This window comes from Notolepis coatsorum (assembly GCF_963971535.1).
Source record: "Notolepis coatsorum genome assembly, chromosome: 5".
Classification (NCBI taxonomy): domain Eukaryota; kingdom Metazoa; phylum Chordata; class Actinopteri; order Aulopiformes; family Paralepididae; genus Notolepis; species Notolepis coatsorum.
Genome location: NC_140169.1, coordinates 3,028,982 through 3,050,583, shown reverse-complemented (window position 1 = coordinate 3,050,583; position 21,602 = coordinate 3,028,982). Strand labels below are relative to the sequence as shown.

General features: G+C 41.9%; 1 protein-coding gene across 2 annotated transcripts in view; it reads left to right on the top strand.

Moving 5' to 3' along the window:
- cnot11 (CCR4-NOT transcription complex, subunit 11) overlaps window positions 1-19,828 on the top strand; it is a 64,868-nt gene extending 45,040 nt beyond the window's left edge. For both annotated transcript variants that reach the window (XM_084314909.1, XM_084314910.1), the window contains exons 7-8: window positions 9,193-9,289; window positions 19,209-19,828. In XM_084314909.1, the coding sequence (XP_084171035.1) occupies window positions 9,193-9,289; window positions 19,209-19,406 (295 nt within the window). In that variant the 3' untranslated portion in view covers window positions 19,407-19,828. The remainder of the gene's footprint in view (window positions 1-9,192; window positions 9,290-19,208) is intronic.
- The last annotated feature ends 1,774 nt before the right edge of the window (window positions 19,829-21,602 follow it).

Genomic DNA, 21,602 nt, shown 5'->3' with positions numbered 1-21,602 from the left:
TTTGCTCCACACATTTTATGTTCTTTTACCAATTTATTTGATCAGTTTTATTATTCTATGTTTCTCTGCTATTTTATGTTTTAGTCTTGCCTATTTTATATTCTTTCTTTCCTTTATTCTCGCTAGCTTTTAAGTCCCTTTAACTGTAGCGCTCTGAGAGTTGCCCTGCAACTGTAAAGCGCATTACAAATGAAATCTATTATTATTATTATTACTATGGCCTATTCAACATCGATTATCTATCGTTCAGGATGTGGGAACGTTATATTTTTTCATTCATACATTGTTGTGTTACTAGCGTCGAGAATATAAGTATGTTTTTAATCTTTTCTGCTGTAATTCCAAAAACAGTAGTTATAGGCCCTGAAGCATATATAGATTATCGATTGGCGTTTCTTTCCTATACACGCTATATTAAAATTCAAATGTATATGACCGGTATACATTATGCTTAATCATGCGTGAAGGAAAGGGGGGGGGGGGGTCGTTTATAATTCCGTGATCGTCAGTAACGGCTTTATTTAGTATGGGTTGATATATTGATCAGACTGATTGTAAACAAGGAAATGGACAATTGGGCTGAAAATAACGTTAGTGTCCTCTTACCGTTCGCCGATGAGACTGGAGGAAAAAGATCCCAATTATTTGACGCCGATCTCCTAGACCTATTTCCGGTTTGTATGGTGCAATAAACGCCGAAATCATATCGATTAGTGCATTTAGAAAGCGATCCAAATGCACTCGAGTGTTTGTCTGGACTCCCGTAACAAGATATGACTGCCGGAGGGATTTCCTCGATGCACCGACCGCCACTTCCGGTTTGACGTGAGTGTAACTCGCTCGACCATCCACCAGGCGGCGGTATTGAGGCGTTGCAATCTCAGACAGGGTGCTGCTGCAGTCCGGAGGGAGGCTGGAGGAATTATGAATGCCATGGTGAAAAAATGAAATATTGACCCCAAAAACGATTTACAATAACGACTTACGCCGTTTATGGCGCACAATGTGTTAAGAGGTTAAACCAGATCATAATTTTAAGCCAGGTCATGTTTTTAAACCAGCATTTGTTTTTGTTTTCCAGTTTAATTATATGTAAAATAGTTAAACAGACATGTTTCTTTGTTTTTTCAATAAATGCATGTTTCCAAGGTCAGTGTGTAATGGTGTTAGATAATGCTAATGCAGGTCAGTGTGTAATGGTGTTAGATAATGCTAATGCAGGTCAGTGTGTAATGGTGTTAATGGTTTTAATGCAGGTCAGTGTGTAATGGTCTTAATGGTGTTAATGCAGGTCAGTGTGTAATGGTGTTAATGGTTTTAATGCAGGTCAGTGTGTAATGGTCTTAATGGTGTTAATGCAGGTCAGTGTGTAATGGTGTTAATGGTGTTAATGCAGGTCAGTGTGTAATGGTGTTAAGTAGTGTTAATGCAGGTCAGTGTGTAATGGTGTTAATGCAGGTCAGTGTGTAATGGTGCTAATGCAGGTCAGTGTGTAATGGTGTTAATGCAGGTCAGTGTGTAATGGTGCTAATGCAGGTCAGTGTGTAATGGTGCTAATGCAGGTCAGTGTGTAATGGTGTTAATGCAGGTCAGTGTGTAATGGTGTTAATGCGGGTCAGTGTGTAATGGTGCTAATGCAGGTCAGTGTGTAATGGTGTTAATGCAGGTCAGTGTGTAATGGTGTTAATGGTGTTAATGCAGGTCAGTGTGTAATGGTGTTAATGCAGGTCAGTGTGTAATGGTGTTAATGCAGGTCAGTGTGTAATGGTGTTAATGCAGGTCAGTGTGTAATGGTGTTAATGCGGGTCAATGTGTAATGGTGTTAATGCAGGTCAGTGTGTAATGGTGTTAATGCAGGTCAGTGTGTAATGGTGTTAATGGTGTTAATGCAGGTCAGTGTGTAATGGTGTTAATGCAGGTCAGTGTGTAATGGTGTTAATGCAGGTCAGTGTGTAATGGTGTTAATGCGGGTCAATGTGTAATGGTGTTAATGCGGGTCAGTGTGTAATGGTGTTAATGCGGGTCAATGTGTAATGGTGTTAATTAGGGATGTCCGATATTATCGGCCTACCGATATTATCGGCCGATATTGGCATTAAAATGTGTTATCGGAAAATATCGGTATCGGTTTAAAAAAAATCTTTTTATTTTAATTTTTTTTACATTTCTATAACCTTTATTTACCCAGGCAAGCAAGTAAGAACAAATTCTGATTTTAGTTATTGTAAAAAGTATGCATAATGTTGTGTTAATTCCACAACAAGAGATATGTAATGTTAATTACCTGAAATTATTCCGTTTTTTGGGGGGGAAACCCTGCATATATCGGTATCGGTTGATATCGGTATCGGAAATTAAGAGTTGGACAATATCGGTATATCGGTATCGGTAAAAAAGCCAATATCGAGCATCCCTAGTGTTAATGCAGGTCAGTGTGTAATGGTGTTAATGCAGGTCAGTGTGTAATGGTGTTAATGCAGGTCAGTGTGTAATGGTGTTAATGCAGGTCAGTGTGTAATGGTGTTAAGTAGTGCTAATGCAGGTCAGTGTGTAATGGTGTTAAGTGGTGTTAATGCAGGTCAGTGTGTAATGGTGTTAAGTAGTGTTAATGCAGGTCAGTGTGTAATGGTGTTAAGTAACGTTAATGCAGGTCAGTGTGTAATGGTGTTAAGTAATGTTAATGCAGGTCAGTGTGTAATGGTGTTAAGTAGTGTTAATGCAGGTCAGTGTGTAATGGTGTTAAGTAGTGTTAATGTAGGTCAGTGTGTAATGGTGTTAAGTAGTGTTAATGTAGGTCAGTGTGTAATGGTGTTAAGTAACGTTAATGCAGGTTAGTGTGTAATGGTGTTAAGTAATGTTAATGCAGGTCAGTGTGTAATGGTGTTAAGTAGTGTTAATGCAGGTCAGTGTGTAATGGTGTTAAGTAGTGTTAATGTAGGTCAGTGTGTAATGGTGTTAATGCAGGTCAGTGTGTAATGGTGTTAAGTAGTGTTAATGCAGGTCAGTGTGTAATGGTGTTAAGTAATGTTAATGCAGGTCAGTGTGTAATGGTGTTAAGTAATGTTAATGCAGGTCAGTGTGTAATGGTGTTAAGTAATGTTAATGCAGGTCAGTGTGTAATGGTGTTAAGTAATGTTAATGCAGGTCAGTGTGTAATGGTGTTAAGTAATGTTAATGCAGGTCAGTGTGTAATGGTGTTAAGTAATGTTAATGCAGGTCAGTGACCAGGGGAGGAAACTAACTTTTTGGCTTACCAGCCAACTGGCGAGTATCTGATTTTTTTTACCAGCCAAACAGATTTTTTACCAGCCAAAAAAATATCGCTAATTGTGATAATTACTTCTTTGTATGTCTTCGTCTAAATAGATTTTCAATCATAGTAATAATCACACCGTGTCTCTACTCTTTAAAATATTTATTAGCATAAAACATTAATAACAGTGTCTCTACTCTTCACAATATTAGCATAAAACATATTAACATGAAAGAGGGATCTATTCTGGACTGGGTTGGGCTGAACTGGGCAGTGAAAGATGCTGGGTTGGACTGGGTTGGGCAGTTAAAGAAAAGAAAAAAAAGTATGTTGTGAAGTGTATAGATAGATGTGAAATGTATAGATGTAGCAGACGCAGTACTGTCTATCTGTATGTCGTGTATGTCATATGTTATGATTAATTGAAAATGGGGGACCCTGATGTAAACAAGACGAAAGCCTTTCTCTGGTCTGCATCCCCTTAACAATTGTGTGTATTGAGCCGTACTGTATTGTACCCATTCTGCAATCTGTTAATAAAGTTTTCAATCAATCAATCAAGTTAACTTTGAACCTCGGTTGTCAAGCTGCGTCAAATCAAATCAAATCAAATCAAATTTATTTATAGGGCCCGACAACACACGTTAATGTCCCCATGGGCCGTACAGGTCTTCTTTAAACAAGTCAAGAAGACAACATAACAATAAGTCAAGAACAGAACAAGAACACCATAGGGTCCAAAAAATTTTTAGATGAATGCAAATAAATGAAAGAATGCAAGCACTCCCAGACATACCCCACGCGAAGGTAAGGAAAAACTCACTAAAACCTAACAATAGGGAAAAAAAAGCTCCACAGGCAATGTGGAGGAGAGAAACCTTAGAAGGGCCGTTCAAGGGGGGATCTCCCTTCTTAGATGTCGGTGATAGTAGTGTTGCAGACGGACAGTTGGTAAGCATGCACTCATGTGTGTGGTGAAACACAGATGAGTGCATGCAATAGCAACTGTACATTTTGAAAAATTAAAGATAGAGCTAATAGCGATAGCAACTGAACATTTTGAAAGATTAAAGATAGTTGATAGCGGATCTATTTGAGGCACAGGGGGCGGCGCAAGAGGGTCACGTCCTCCCCGTCTTAGTCACGGGACATTCAACACTCCGGTCGTTGCTCAGGGACAGCCGGAGACAGGGGGAAGGGGGGGTGGCGCAGAGAGGGTCACGAACTCCCCGACATCATCGCGGGACATCCGGCACTCCGGTCACCACTACGAGACCTCCGAAGACAGGGGGGCACGCAGAGGGGGTCGCAATCTCCCGGCCTTCGTCACGGGACGTCCAACACTCCGGTCAACACTCCAGGACAGCAAGTCATAGGAAGACAGGGAGACGGGACAGGCGTTAGACAGCTCATGAGATTGTAGTAGGCGGACATAGCAATAGATACAAGTGGTAGGCATATATGTGAATGGAGTAGATATATGAAGTAAGCGTATTATGTGAATAGAATAGAAGTACTTAACCCAGCAATGAAACCGCGTTGACTGTTAATCTGTTAACAGTCTGTTAATCAGTTGACAGGACCACGGACAGACGGCGGTGAATAACTGATCCAATGCCTCGGAGGTGCATGTAGAGCAGTCACTACAAGCTTGGCCAAGACCCCGAGGCATCCATCACCTTGGTCAGCGCCAGGAGACGGGTACTCAGAGAGAAGGGGGAGGGAGGGGGGGGGGGGGGGGGGGAGAGGGGGGGGGGGAAGAGTTAGAGAGTTCCCATGTTTGTGGTGCTGCAAAGGAGCAGACATGTAGTACCCTGTAGTGCTATGTAGTACCCCGTAGTGCCATGTAGTACCCTATAGTACCCCATAGTGCCATGTAGTACCCCATAGTATCCTGTAGTACCCTGTAGTGCCATGTAGTACCCTGTAGTGCCATGTAGAGATATGTAAGCCATGTAGTACCCTGTAATGCCATGCAGTACCAAGTAGTACTCTGTGGTACCATGTAGTACCCTGTACCCTAACTAAACTACCCTATAGTAAACTACCCAGTAGTACCATGTAGGGGTGGGACGATACATCGATCCAGATCGATACATCGATGTAATTATCAACAATCGAATCGGATCGATGCGATGTAATAAGATCGATTCATATCGATACTCTTATTTTGAAAATCCTGTGGCGAGTCTCATATCCGCCCAAGAACAACAGCAGTAGCTCCGTGTGTGTAGATGTTACAGCATAGCATTCTCCCTTTCTGTGTGTGTGTGTGTGTGCGCGCGTCTTTGGAAAGACCAGATGAGGTCAGAGGAGTTTGATGTTTAAATGTTATTTAAACATAAACAATATAATACATAATAAATGTAGGCCTATACATGATCATGCAACATCAACAAATTGTTGTAGGAACGGTTTGGGAGAGGGAGGTTGTGAGTTTTGAGTTCCAAAAAATGTAGCTTAAAGTTTAAAGCTCAATATATAAAAACGTGGCACTTTACAGTGAACAGGAGGTCTATTTGTATTAAAAACAATAGATTGATTTTCCTTTAAATGTCTGGAAGAGCTCAAAAATACAAATGTCAAATGATATTTTCATTACCTTTTTTTTGTTGATCTAAATGTTACTGATTGTGTTAAATGGGCATATGATATCATCTCGTATCGATCGCAGGCACCTGAATCTAATCGTATCGTATTGTATCGTGAGAGACTTTGTGATATCGGCAAATATCGTATCGTTGTCCAAAGAATCGATATCGTATCGTATCATGATGAAACTGGTGATTCCCACCCCTAGTACCATGTAGTACCCTGTACCATAACTAAACTACACAGATTAATCTAAAGGTCAGTACCCGACCAGGTGAGATCAAGGTAGGTTGAAGGAGAGAGAGAAAAGATGAGTCTTAAGCAGGGATTTAAAAGCTTCGACAGAGCAGGCGCCCCTGATGACGGCAGGTAATTTGTTCCACAGGTAGGGAGCGCGGTAGACAAAGGCTCTGTGGCCGGCGGATTTCTTTTTAACCCTAGGGGTCGATAGAAGCCCCGCATTTTGTGAGCACGAGCGGGCGAGTATCGGGAGATGAGATCAGATAGATAGAGCGGTGCAAGCCCATTTAAAATTTTGTAGGTGAGGAGTAGCACTTTAAAGTCAGAGCGGGCTTGGATAGGAAGCCAATGTAGGGCGGACAAAACTGGTGTGATGTGATCAAATTTTCTAGTTCTAGTTAGTATCCGTGCAGCCGCATTTTGCACGAGTTGAAGATTTTTGATGCTTGAATTAGGTAAGCCTGAAAAAAGTGCATTACAGTAGTCCAGACGTGATGAGACAAAAGCATGAATCAGGGTTTCAGCATCAGCCAGAGTTAAAATGGGGCGTATTTTTGCGATATTACGAAGATGGAAGAATGCAATTTTGGTGACATTTTTTATATGTGCATTAAATGAGAGGGAGGAATCAAAAATGACTCCGAGGTTTTTTATGGTGGAGCTCTGGGATACATGACAGGTATCAAAGTTGAGGGAGATGTCCTGAAACAGGCCTCTGTGGTTTGGGGGGCCAACAATTAACATCTCAGTTTTATCTGCATTAAGGAGTAGAAAGTTTTGCGACATCCATTTTTTGACGGCAAGCAAGCAGGCCTCAAGGTTTTGTAGTTGGGAGGAATCATTTGGCTTAATAGGTATATACAATATTGTGTATGCATCTGAGTGGCATCACAACGGTGTTCACTGTGCCTTTAAGACGGCACGGTGGCCTTACGACAGTGCTGTGAAGTACCGTCAAGTGTTGTGGTAACGTCAGTTGGGTTGGTGTGCTGTTGTGCACTGGTTGAGCATGACTGCGATGTGCAAGCCAGGGGCTTTTGAGCATGAAATAAAATGTCTAACCTTAGGTCGTAGTCCGGTGCGTTTTTGGAAACAACAGATACACCTAGCTAACATGGGGCTGGCTGCTTTGAGCACACGCGCGCACGGGGCTAACGTTAGCTAGCAAGCAGCTCTATAGCTAAAACGCTAACTAGAAGCTAACCACTGTATACAGTTCCAATAGACTAACATACACCTCTGTGATTTAAATGTGTCCTTGCCTTAGACTCGAGGGTTGGATGCAGTTCCCTGTTGGTCAGTCTGTCCGTTTTCCATCTTCTGCTGTGTTTAACGTTATCTGTTTGCGAGTGCTTCTTTGACTGATGGCTAGTACCGCGGGACTTTTATTCAACATTCTATATTTCCGCGGGTTGGCCAGTACTGCGGGAACTTTTATTAAACATTATATGTCCGCGGGTCTTGTGCAGTGCTGTCGTGGCACTGTCAACTCGCCAGACTGGCGAGTGGTCTTCCTGAATCACTCGCCAAACGTAAAAAATACTCTCATTTGGCGAGTAAAGTGTCCTAATTTCCTCCCCTGTCAGTGTGTAATGGTGTTAAGTAGTGCTAATGCAGGTCAGTGTGTAATGGTGATAAGTAATGCTAATGCAGGTCAGTGTGTAATGGTGTTAAGTAATGTTAATGCAAGTCAGTGTGTAATGGTGTTAAGTAGTGTTAATGCAGGTCAGTGTGTAATGGTGTTAAGTAGTGTTAATGCAGGTCAGTGTGTAATGGTGATAAGTAATGCTAATGCAGGTCAGTGTGTAATGGTGTTAATGCAGGTCAGTGTGTAATGGTGTTAAGTAATGTTAATGCAGGTCAGTGTGTAATGGTGTTAAGTAGTGTTAATGCAGGTCAGTGTGTAATGGTGATAAGTAATGCTAATGCAGGTCAGTGTGTAATGGTGTTAATGCAGGTCAGTGTGTAATGGTGTTAAGTAATGTTAATGCAAGTCAGTGTGTAATGGTGTTAAGTAGTGTTAATGCAGGTCAGTGTGTAATGGTGTTAAGTAGTGTTAATGCAGGTCAGTGTGTAATGGTGATAAGTAATGCTAATGCAGGTCAGTGTGTAATGGTGTTAAGTAATGTTAATGCAGGTCAGTGTGTAATGGTGTTAAGTGGTGTTAATGCAGGTCAGTGTGTAATGGTGTTAATGCAGGTCAGTGTGTAATGGTGTTAAGTAATGTTAATGCAGGTCAGTGTGTAATGGTGTTAAGTGGTGTTAATGCAGGTCAGTGTGTAATGGTGTTAATGCAGGTCAGTGTGTAATGGTGTTAAGTAATGTTAATGCAGGTCAGTGTGTAATGGTGTTAAGTAGTGTTAATGCAGGTCGGTGTGGGTAACGTCAGGGTAAAGCACTGCCCCACTTCCAGTGATGAAGCTAAGCTACGCTAACAGAGCGGCTGTTCCCTAAGCCTAATGCATGCACAGAGAAGAAAAGGGTATGTATCTTCTTGTCTAACTCCAGGGAAGATGGCAAATAAGCTAATTTCCCAAAATGTTGGCGTTTTCCTTTAAGTAGTGTTAATGCAGGTCTGTGTAATGGTGTTAAGTAGTGTTAATGCAGGTCTGTGTAATGGTGTTAAGTAGTGTTAATGCAGGTCTGTGTAATGGTGTTAAGTAGTGCTAATGCAGGTCTGTGTAATGGTGTTAAGTAGTGTTAATGCAGGTCTGTGTAATGGTGTTAAGTAGTGTTAATGCAGGTCTGTGTAATGGTGTTAAGTAGTGTTAATGCAGGTCTGTGTAATGGTGTTAAGTAGTGTTAATGCAGGTCTGTGTAATGGTGTTAAGTAGTGCTAATGCAGGTCTGTGTAATGGTGTTAAGTAGTGCTAATGCAGGTCTGTGTAATGGTGTTAAGTAGTGCTAATGCAGGTCTGTGTAATGGTGTTAAGTAGTGTTAATGCAGGTCTGTGTAATGGTGTTAAGTAGTGCTAATGCAGGTCTGTGTAATGGTGTTAAGTAGTGTTAATGCAGGTCTGTGTAATGGTGTTAAGTAGTGTTAATGCAGGTCTGTGTAATGGTGTTAAGTAGTGCTAATGCAGCAGCCCTTGTGTGTCTTTGTCCAGGTTGACCACAGCTGTTGACTTGCCTCCAGAGTTCATCCACCTCTACATCTCTAACTGTATCTCCACTTGTGAACAGATCAAAGATAAATACATGCAGGTATGTATGGAGAACTCTTAAAATCAAACATTCTAATATGTTATTTCCATGGCCTAAGACAGTTCACTCAATATTTGTGAACATATTTGGGAGCTACTCTCCCAAAGCCAAGTTGTCAAGTATAATGTCTGGAGCTGCTCCATTGACAATGAATGGGAGACTGATTGTCTGGATCCACAGTAGGGTTGCCGCGGTGATGTGAAATGTCCCATGACTAATAAACTCATGACAACACTGGTATTACCGCCTACGCTGGATATTCGACAAAATGATGCTCAATATCTGTAATGCGCTTACTTTGATCTTTAATGTTATGCAGCTACATTGATCCACTGTGTCTGTCTATCTGTCTAAGTCTGTTTTAATACATTTTCAATGATGAGTATTCATTTGTTGGACAGACAGAGTTGTTGTCAGGTTCTAATTCAAAAACAGTAATTCTTTCCATCACTTTTCTGTCTGTTCATTGACGGGTGGATTAATGTAGCGCATTGATCATATTGCACAAACATAGGGCTAGATCCACAAAGAATGGATTGCACGGTGCTAGTTGCACCCTACTTACAATTCATTATAAATTGAAAATGGGGGACCCTGGTGTAAACAAGATGAAAGTCTTTCTCTGCTCTGCATCCCTTTAACAATTGTGTGTATTGAGCCATACTGTATTGTACCCATTCTGCAATCTGTTAAATAAAGTTTCAATCAATAAAATTTGATTGATTGAAAATATTTTGAGCAGACCTGTCCATAGTGCAGAATCTTTATACCGAATTTAGGCACTGTGCCAGTGAAGATATTTTATAATTAACGAATATTTTGAGTGAGCAAGTTGTATTTAATGTTTAGTTAAGATAATAGAACCTGCATTATCATGTACTCCAGAATACACTTTTCATTAACCGTGTTTCCACCTCCTCATGGACCAGACGAAAACGTTATAATAAGTCTATTCTGGAGCATATGAGTGTGCCGTGGTACAATAGTTTTCGCTTGGTGGTACAATTGGAACGTGAGTGCAGTCAATAATTTTAATAATAATAATAATCTTTATTTATATAGCACCTTTCATACAAGGATTGCAGTTCAAAGTGCTTTATATAATGAATACATAATAAAACAAGCAGCAAGAGCAATGCATAACACAAATAAAAGTTGCAGCATGAGGCAAAATCGAAATCTCGTTTTCAAAATCAATCAATCAATAACGCCGACAACATTGGGAAAGCTAACGACGTTAAATAACAATATTTAAATAATAAATATGATTGCATGGGATCTCTGGGTGGCTGATGCCCCTTTTTATAGATGGCTTAGGGCAGGGGTTCTCAAACTTTTTCATACCGTGACCCCATTTTATTTAGGATTTCTTTTGGCGACCCCACACTTAATGTGTCGTGTAATTTCAACGTGGAATTAACTCATTAATGGCCAGACCCGAGATAACTAGCCATGCGTTGGCTGCGAGACCCGAGATTTCTCGGGTTTTGATCCTTTGATCTTTTTCCTCTGATCCCCGTTCTAAATCATCATCCGGATCATTCTAGCCGTCCCTGGCTCATTTGTATGTTTGAATTGCAATGCCGATTGACTATCACCAGGTGGCAGTATCGTCTGTATCTGAACTGGAATGGCTTGGTGTTGATACACGGCCTCACTTTTAAATGTTTTTGGTAGTGGCCCCTCCTCCTGCTTGAACAGAAATTCACATTGCAAGTTATGCAAATGTGACAAATTCGAAACTGCATAGTGCACTTTTAAATTAGTATCTTTGTGAGGTTACTGTTTTATAATTTACATTACATTGAAAAGATACAAAGATATATTTTTTAAAACTGGATTTTCTAATACAGAATAGGTATTATTTAGAACATTACTTCATATTTTTCTTGTTATTTATTTTGTCCAGTAAGACTTGAAAATATATATTATTTTGTCATAGGTTGATTTAGTTATTTTCTTGAGATTTGTCAGATAGATTACTTTAGGCATAATACAGCATGTTGAGTAACTTTGGTTATAGAGAGATATTATTTTGTTGTAAAATAATGTAAACAATAATTTTATATCCATACAGAGGAGGCATACTTTAAATATATTAAAATGATAAGACATCTTTGAGTAAACTTCGAGTATCATTAAGTATCTTGAGGCTGAAGGCAGAGTTTCCTCTTTAAAAAAAATCACAATATGGTCACCCTTGAAGTCTCATGATAATTCACTTAATAAAATAATGACTAGTCAGCCTCCTAAAAAGACAAAAGTTAGTGACACGACTCACCGCCGCCGCCAACCCAGCCAAAGTAAGGACTTTGCTCTGTATCATCAATCAATGGTCAAATAAATATTTGATTAACGAATATAATATGCAAGCAACGATCAGGACAGGGGAGGGAGAATTGGCACGAGAGGTAAATTGGGATGGGGAGAAAAATCACAGAAAAAAGGAGGAGGAAAAGTAGATAATAAAAAAAAAATATGGCGATGCGATCACTTGGAATTATTCTTTTTGGAATACCTTCTGGCTAAGGTAAGGTATATTCTATGTCTATTTTACCAAATCTGATCACAGTTCTGTGTTTCACCGGACATAAAACATGCTCAGCAAACACGATCACAGTTTTGAGTTAAAACGCCCCCCCCCCCCCCCCCCCCCCACGCGTTTTAGCTTGCGATCTGTAAATGTCGGATGTTTAGCGTGTAATAAACTACAAACTACAGTAGAAACAAACTATTTTTTTCCATGGTACAACTAGTGTCTATCAAATGCGCCACAGCTATAATACAGAACACACACACAGCTTCGCAAAGATAGTGAAACACAGCGGAAACGACTATCAAAGCCGGCCATCTAGCGGTAAAGATAAGGATAAGGTCAAAGAGTTAAGGAATATCAAAATAAAAGCACACGTTGAACTTGATTATGTATATTTATTAGAAAATGTAATTACAGGCGGTTAGGTGGCCGAGCGGAGATTGCGTTCGTCACCAGCCCCGGAGCTGTGAGCTGGATTCGCCTGTTCGAATCCAGCTCACAGCTCCGGGGTTGTCACCAGCTTGGCTGGCCGTCTGCACTAATACAATTGGCTGTATTAGAGGGTGGGAGAAGCTGGCGGGGTGGGTCCAGGTCGTTGTAAACAGCGACTCCTACAGTTCGGTCGGGGCGCCTGCTAAGCGCGGATAGGACCTGAGGGGGATAGTGTGGTCCTCCCACACGCTACGCCCCCTCGATAAGAATCCGCGCTGCCAGGTGAAAAGAAGCGGTGATTGGCTGGACGTGTGTCGGAGGAAGCACGTGGTAGCCTCCACTCTCCCAGATGATCTGACTGTGGGGGGTAAGTGCGCAGCGACCAGGAAGGGACTGGGAATTGGCATACGACTAACATTGGGATGGGAGAAAATCGGAGGAAAATGGAGGGGGAAAAAGATCAAAAAAAAAAAAATGTAATTACAGCACTGTTATCAATACACATTCATAAAACGAGGCATATTTAGCCAAAATATGTTGCCAGAACATAAAAAAAATTATATATAATCATATATATTGTTTACTTTAATACCCCAATAGTTTGAGAACCACTGGCCTAGGGCTTTGCGCTGAGTTACCACCAGGTCTGTTAAGACGGTAGGTGTTAACTGCTGTGTGCAATTTGCGCCAGGCTTTGTGGATTAGGAGCGTTTTAGGATGAGGCTAATTTGCATAGAAAGGGGAACATATTCCGCCCATATTACCTCATTTAAATACGCGCTAATTGCACCGGACGCAATGCTGATGGGACACAGTTACCACCTCATTTCACCCGTTGCGCCTCCTCTGTGGATAGCAAACTGTGTTTCAGCGTTATTTGTGCCGGCTTAGCGTCGGAAAAAGCCGCGCAAACCCTTTGTGGATTCGTGGATAACGCACTTAAAAAAACACCATTTTACAAATTTGTGTTTTCTTTATTTGATGAATGGGGCACTGATATATCTTCTATAAAAGAAAAGCAAGTAATGTACTCGGTAGATGCTTGAACACAGAGTAACAGTGGTATTGCTGACTACCGCCGCAAGCCAAATCCAAATGAGCTTTATTCTATAGTCGTGGTCTCGGCCAAGCGGTGGAAAAATAGAATCTGAGGCAGGTTGTCATCACCCGGTGGTTTGTTTTTATTTGATATTTTCTTTGTTCACCAGTGGAAAAACAGGCTGCAGCACAACTAATTACAATAACGTAGCATTTACATATAGAGAAATACCATTTGAAAATAAGAGCAAAAAATACAAAACTATTCAACTTTTCATACAAACAAAATGTCACGCAACAACTTGGCCCTTGGCTATGGGAACTAGTTCCAGCAAGGCTGTGTCTCTCTTCCAGGCCTGCTTCTCCTTCTCCTTCCTCTTCCCCCTGAGAGGAGCTTCTGCTCCAGGCTTTATCCTGGAAGCTCCTCCTACAGAGACTAACCAAAATCAATAAACAAACAATTCAGCAATACAGACATTTTACACCAGAAATAATTCTGTACAACATGTATACTAGACTAGGCAGAATTTCAGAAAATGTGCTTGTATAAAGTGCTGAAGGCATTTCGTGTTTATTTTTGGTACACAACATTTCTAGGGGTATTAAGGGGTGCTGAATCCAAATCTGCTATATACCAAGCTCAAAAATGTCAAATAAGGCCTCAAAATTGAGAAATCCAACATGGCCACCAGCACCAGGCCCTCTCTCCACAAAAACAGGTGCTAAACCCACAGTTTTTATTCTACTGACATGAAAGTTTGCACAGAACATCTGCACCTATGGAGGAAGAAAGTAGGAATATAGCTGGGGTGCAACCATGAGTAAGTAACAGGGTGTTTTTGACTGTCTAACTGTAATCTTTGTATAGGTGAGGATACAAAAAATGACATTTCTTCAGTGTTTGCAGGAATACTACAGCAATTTGGTAATAACTGTACAGTGTTGGACACCAACATTAGAATCCCCCAAGTCTTAGCTTTCTTCAGGTACCAAGTTTATGCAAGTAGCTCTTATAAATCTGGATATATAAGCATTTTAATGTAAGCATGCTGTTTTAGGCGAATTTTCAAAAAATAAATGGTGGGGCTTAATGAGTTAAGTGCGACTACACAAGGTACAGACCTGAATTAAATGTGCTTTTGTAAGTTTTCTTACATACATCAACAAGGACGTAGTCACACCGGAGATTCAAGAATCCATACTTGGCGCAGAACACCTTGGACAGGCACAACTGAACATGTTTGTGGACAAACGTTTGTGTGAACCTCCAGATAGTGACCAGCACCTGAACCTGAAATCACCCATTCGAAAGAACAAAGCCAAAGACATTTGCCTCTTTGTATGAAGTTGTGCAACTTTCCAAGAACAAGCAAAACACCATCAAAGTGGACAGGCAGATTCTACAAATGCTCATCACAGCTTACAGAGCAGGTCGTAAGGTAGACCTTGACAATATCCTCCAGCATGAGCTCATGCCCATCCCGCCATCTCTGGCCACAACTAACGGGAGTCTACATTCCACCAACAAGTCTGTGTTCGCAAATATACTGACGAAACAAGTTAAAACCCCTGCAGATCTCACCCTTCAGGGACCCAGCTGCCTGGTCATCGATGGCCAAGCTCTGGTAATGGCACTCGGAAAGCCACCTGACACTACAACATTTGGTGACTATGCCAACAAGTTCACTGACACCGTGTTGAAGATGGGAGCAAAATACCAGAGAGTAGATGTCGTCTTTGACAGATAGTCAGATACCATGACCAATCCATCAAAACAGGCACAAGGGTGAAACGCAAACAGCGCCACAGGCCAGTACGTCGTGAAATCAAAAACAAGTCTGTTCCACTTCCTGCCGATTGGTCGAGCTTCATGGCCCTTGAAGACAACAAATCAGATATCGCTCAACTACTCTCAAACCACCTGATAGAGCACAGCCCGGATGATGAACCTGTAGTTGTAGTATCAGAGAGGTTTGCTGAAGGGACAACTGTCAAGTCAACAGATCCAGATCTTGAAGTCTCCTCTCTGAGTGCTGACCATGAGGAAGCTGATACACGTCTGATTTTCTCATCCAGGCTCCAGTGGAAACAATCGTTGTGTCAGCGCGTGACACAGATGTGCTGCTTCTACTCTTGGCTCACTATGACAGAATCTGATGTACGCATCTCTACATGAAAGCTGGGACATCGAAGGATCCAAAATATTTTCCAGTACATGACATTAGAAAGCTACTATCTGATGATCAACTGGACACAATCCTTGCCTTCCATGCCCTCACCGGATGTGACAGTGTGTCCCAGTTCAGTGGTCACGGAAAGAAAACAGCCTGGCAGGTGTTCAAGCACCATCACACTGATCTTGCTGGCCTTGGGAAGGGCCCTTTCACAGAAGATCTTGTGACCTCAACAGAGAGATTCCTCTGCAAGATCTATGGTGTGCCTTGAGTTATTCTGCAAAGGCTGTCCACAATAGACTCTGCCACCAACCTCGGATGCTACATCTGTTCCTCCCTCCCCATCAACCTGGACCCCCTGCAATTTGCATACCGCCCCAACAGGTCCATGGAGGACGCCATAGCCCATGTGCTGCACACAGCAGCATCACACCTGGACAAGAGGCAGGGGAACTATGTGAGAATGCTATTCATCGACTACAGCTCAGCATTCAATACCATAGTCCCCTCCAAACTCATAGCCAAGCTCAGGGACCCGGGCTTGAACTATGACCTCTGCCAGTGGGTCTTGGGCTTCCTGACGGGCAGACCCCAGGTGGTGAGAGCAGGCAACTGCACCTCCTCATCCATCACTCTCAACATAGGGGCCCCCCAGGGCTGTGTCCTGACTGAGTCCCCTCCTCCACTCCCTGTACACACATGACTGTGTGGCACAGCGGAACAACAACACAATCATAAAATTTGCTGACAACACAGTAGTGGTGGGCCTGATCTCTGCAAACGACGAGAGGGCCTACCTGGAAGAGGTTAAGGTTCTAGCGGGATGGTGTCAAGAGAACAGCCTCTCCCTGAACGTCAGCTAAACAAAGGAGATGATTGTGGACTTTAGGAGGTCGGGGTCAGGGACTACAGCCCCCTCAGCATCGACGGGGCACCGGTTGAGAGAGTGAACAGTTTTAAGTACCTCGGAGTCCACATATCCAAGGACTTGACATGGACCACACACATTGACAGTGTTATCAAGAAGGCACGACAACGCCTCTACTTCCTTAGGTGCTTAAGGAAGTTCAACGTGAGTCAGAAGATCCTCAAGAACTTCCACTCATGCACAATAGAAAGCATCCTGACTGGCAATATCACCTCCTGGTTTGGGAACTTGGGCACTGCACAAGACCGCAGCAGCCTACAGAGAGTGGCCCGTTCAGCCGAACGCACAATTGAAGGTGGGCTTCCCACTCTCCAAGACATTTACAACAAGCGGTGCATGGGCAAGGCTAAGAGAATAATCAAAGACTCCAGCCACTCAAACAACTGCCTCTTTGAACTGCTGCGGTCAGGCAAGTGATACCGGAGTCTCATAGCAAGCACAGAGAGACTCAGAAGGAGCTTCTATCCCCAGACCATCAGGATGCTCAATGAATGAACAATGAACAATAAGCAAACCATCAACACACCCACAGCGCACATACACTCACTTAAATAAACAACACACTGTAGCACCCACTTTACCACTTTAGACACACTTTACACTTTATATTTATATTATTGGTAAGGAAATTGCACATCATTCTCATTCCTTATTGCACCTCACCACTACAAGGTGGCACCACAAGCTAAGCTATACTTCACCATTCTTGTACCAGCTGTACTGTATATATAGATACACTGAACAATTTTGTTGTGTACACTTGTTTATGTACTTGACTTTCTATTTTATACTTATTATACTTATTTTATACTATCTTGTTATTATCTAGCACACTCTCAGGCGCAACACAGAAAGAAACATTTTATGCAAAGTATTCTGTGACAACTAATAAAGAAACTTGAACATTCACTTATATTGATATGGTAAAATAATATTTTTATTTTATTATATTATATTATAATCTATTCTATTCAGGAAAAGTGGCATTGGATGAATCATGCAACTGCAAGACACCTGCGACACCTGCCTGAATACGATTGATGACTGACAATAAATTACTGTACCTAAGCTACTGTACGCATATTAAGGACTATCTAATTTGCATAAATGGCATGTTGATTAAAAAAATTCAAGAGAAAAGAGTTTGATGAATAAATCCATGGCCTGGGATCATCCTGCTTTTCTTTCTTATTTGGTTGATGAGTTATGCATCAATAACAACCACAGTTTCTGCTATAAATATGAGTTTCAAGCAACATTTTCACAACTGATCTAAAATCAGGATATGATTTTAAATTCCTCATGTATGCAAACATAAAAAAACACATTTCATTCATGTTTCTACCTTGTTTAGTCAAAAAGATATGCACTTAAATAGATTTCAGCCTGGCGTTGGCGGCCATGTTGTATTTCTCAATTTCGAGGCCTTATTTGACATTTTTGAGCTTGGTATACAGCAGATTTGGATTCAGCACCCCTTAATACCCATAGAAATGTTGTGTACCAAAAATAAACACGAAATGCCTTCAGAGTTATGATTTTCTGAAAATTGACCCTGTCTATACATCACTCCATACCGACCTACCATCACAAAAAACTAAACAGTGTTTAGGGCACTGTGCAAGTCTATTCCCTTCTCATTATGAACACCTCAGAGTGTTATCTTACCCGTCCTGGTCATTCAGAGACTAGATTTCCAGTGATGGAAAACCTGGAAAATCTACTAAAATTACTAAATTAAATGAATCGATGTTGTCCTGGAAATGTTTAATTGTGTTTTAGCCCCTGACTCAGATCGCCTTTGTAAACCTAGGTGTGTATTTTGTTTGAAACTCGACCTTTGGTAGGATGATAGTGAACCCCAACAGTGCCACCCGATTTGGGGCCAGCAGGCCAAATCTGGAAAGTCATCCTTTCAAACTGTTTGGAATCTGGCTGGCACCTTGTAAACAATACTGTTGTTGCACCTAAACCACCTTTCAAACTGTTTGGAATCTGGCCGGCACCTTGTAAACAATACTGTTGTTGCACCTAAACCACCTTTCAAACTGTTTGGAATCTGGCCGGCACCTTGTAAACAATACTGTTGTTGCACCTAAACCACCTTTCAAACTGTTTGGAATCTGGCCGGCACCTTGTAAACAATACTGTTGTTGCACCTAAACCACCTTTCAAACTGTTTGGAATCTGGCCGGCACCTTGTAAACAATACTGTTGTTGCACCTAAACCACCTTTCAAACTGTTTGGAATCTGGCCGGCACCTTGTAAACAATACTGTTGTTGCACCTAAACCACCTTTCAAACTGTTTGGAATCTGGCCGGCACCTTGTAAACAATACTGTTGTTGCACCTAAACCACCTTTCAAACTGTTTGGAATCTGGCCGGCACCTTGTAAACAATACTGTTGTTGCACCTAAACCACCTTTCAAACTGTTTGGAATCTGGCCGGCACCTTGTAAACAATACTGTTGTTGCACCTAAACCACCTTTCAAACTGTTTGGAATCTGGCCGGCACCTTGTAAACAATACTGTTGTTGCACCTAAACCACCTTTCAAACTGTTTGGAATCTGGCCGGCACCTTGTAAACAATACTGTTGTTGCACCTAAACCGTTCCCACAGCTGCCAGTAGTTGCTCAAAGGACGACAATCGGTCCGAACCACTGTGCACAAGCGCATAACTCTGAAGTCTGACTAAATGGATTCTCTCATCACCTCGCGAAAGCCAGCTGCCGTGCAAGGTTAGGTCCGGGGTATAAAACATTGTACACCTCCACATCATTCTCATCTCCTTTCTTCTGTCTTTTAGAACCGTCTGGTGCGTCTGGTCTGCGTGTTCCTTCAGTCGCTGATCCGGAACAAGATAATCAACGTCCAGGACCTGTTCATCGAGGTCCAGGCCTTCTGTATCGAGTTCAGCCGCATCCGCGAGGCTGCCGGCCTCTTCCGCCTTCTCAAGACCCTCGACACCGGCGACAACCCCACAGAGACTAAACCTGCCAAATAACGCTCTCTCTTACAATGGCTCTGTGTAGAGATGGTAACAGTGACTCGAGCTGCTAAATAACAGCGCCTCGACAAGGGGAGAAAGCCAAACAGGCCTGCCTAATAGCGCCCCACCCCCTCCAATATCATATTCACATTTGAGATTTTGTATCAATACTGTAAGTCAGTAGAGCAAAGGTGGTTTTACAGATATGTTTTTTGGGGAAACCCCGGCCCTAAAGAAGCTGACCCTTGAAAGGCTGAATATTGTAAATATTTTTCCCACTTTTGTCCCTCTTTTGTCTTTCAAACCCACAGACCCTTCCATCTCTTACTGTTGGTTTTTCCCATCCCTCTTTTCTGGAAGAAAATAAAGCTGGACACATTTTGGAAAAGGAACTTTTTTTTTCATTAGGAGACTGGTGTTTGACAAGTTTTGATTCATTAAACAAAGTCTTCAAATGAGCCTTGGGTGTAGTTCGCTTGTGCTTTCCTCCCCTCTGTTCGTGTGTGTGTACTTGGGAGTGTACAACAGGAACACTTTATTTCCATTTTCAAAAGAGAACTACATTTTGTTCTAGGGATGTTTTCTCAGAAATAACTGTTCATAGGGGCGCCAGGGTGGGGCACCACGTAACGCACTGTAGTGCAACGTGGCCGTCCCGGGTTCCACTCTTGCCGAATGTCTTCCCCCATATCTCTCTCCCATCCTTCCATTTTAGAGGCTTAATTGTAATCTAGATGCTTTTGAATGAGGCACTTCAAACCGGTGCCAAAACTCTTCTATTTAAAGGTGCTATGTATAATATAAAAAAATGTAGAAAGAGGACCATGTACTGTACACTCGACCACATATACATAATGTGGAATTGCAAATGCAATTTCATCCTTTGTCAATAAGCTAGCGTGAAATGGCTGGTGCCAGAAATGACAATGGCTGGTGCCAGACAACTTTTGGATGTATCAAAGATTAATCTCAAATTCATCCTCAAAAAAGACATGGAAACAACACAATTTCTATCTTTAACTTGCACCGGGTCCTATAGGACCCGTTTTGCACTTGCGCGCACGTCACGCAATTTGCGAGCATCTGTCGGCTCCGGTCTGCATTTTTTTTATAAAACATAATATATAGAATTAAAGCCCTATTTGTTGCCGTTCGAATGCCACCTTTGTACACGCAAGAGTCAGATTACCACTCCCGAGGCTCTGAAGCTGTCAATCTTTCGCAGATTATGAAGATTATCAGGGATCTAGGTGAAAATGTACGAGCGAAAACAGGAAGTGAAAAATACACTGAATGCATTGCCGTCAATGAGGAAATGGATTACTGGAGAACTTTTTCTTTGTACACAGATGACCAAAATCGCTCTAAATCACCCATTTCTGAACGGATCTTTATGAAAGTTGGACCTGTACTACATAAGTCTTCAGGCTATGGACCCACAGCGTCTTCCAGCTCATACCATTTTTTTGGGATATTGCAACTACTACACACAAATGTGAGTAACAAGTTTTTCTACAACTCAAGGTCAGACCTATGTTACTCTATTTCATTAGCACTAAAAGTGATCTTTCTTTATTGTATCAGACACTTCAGAATGTTATCTTTCAAAAGAGACCAGGCTTATGCATGTGCTATAAGTATAAAGATACACTTATAAAAGAAAGTATGCAGTCCTCAAGTTTAAAAATGGCAAAAAAGAAAGTCAAGTGACAATCTCACCATAGCAGTGTTGGTCAGACAAAGAATCTGTAGAGCTGCTGAACAAAAATGGAGGAAAACCAAACTCACAGTCCCCTGCGATATATACAGGCCTGGACTGGCCATCGGGAGCACTGGGAGTTTTCCCGGTGGCCTGGCCTGCCATTGTTTCTAGTTGTGGCGGCGGCGCGGCACGATAGTTAGATAACCTAGGTGGGTGGGGAACAACCAGGATTTCACTGTCTGCGACAGAGTTGGAGAACTATCTGACTCTCTCCCTCATGCGGATCACACACACACAATAAGGCTTGTGATTGGTGGAGGCGGGACCAGGCGATACAACTGATTGACAGTTGAGGCGGCGAATGGAATGGCAGATGGCACTCAGATGCAGAATAACAGCCAGGCAATGAGCCAGGTAGTGAGGGACTCGGGAGAGATGCAGTAGAGTGAAAGTCAATTAACGTTGATGTCAAGATGGACAGTGGAAGAAAGAGAAAGGGTGGAGGAGAG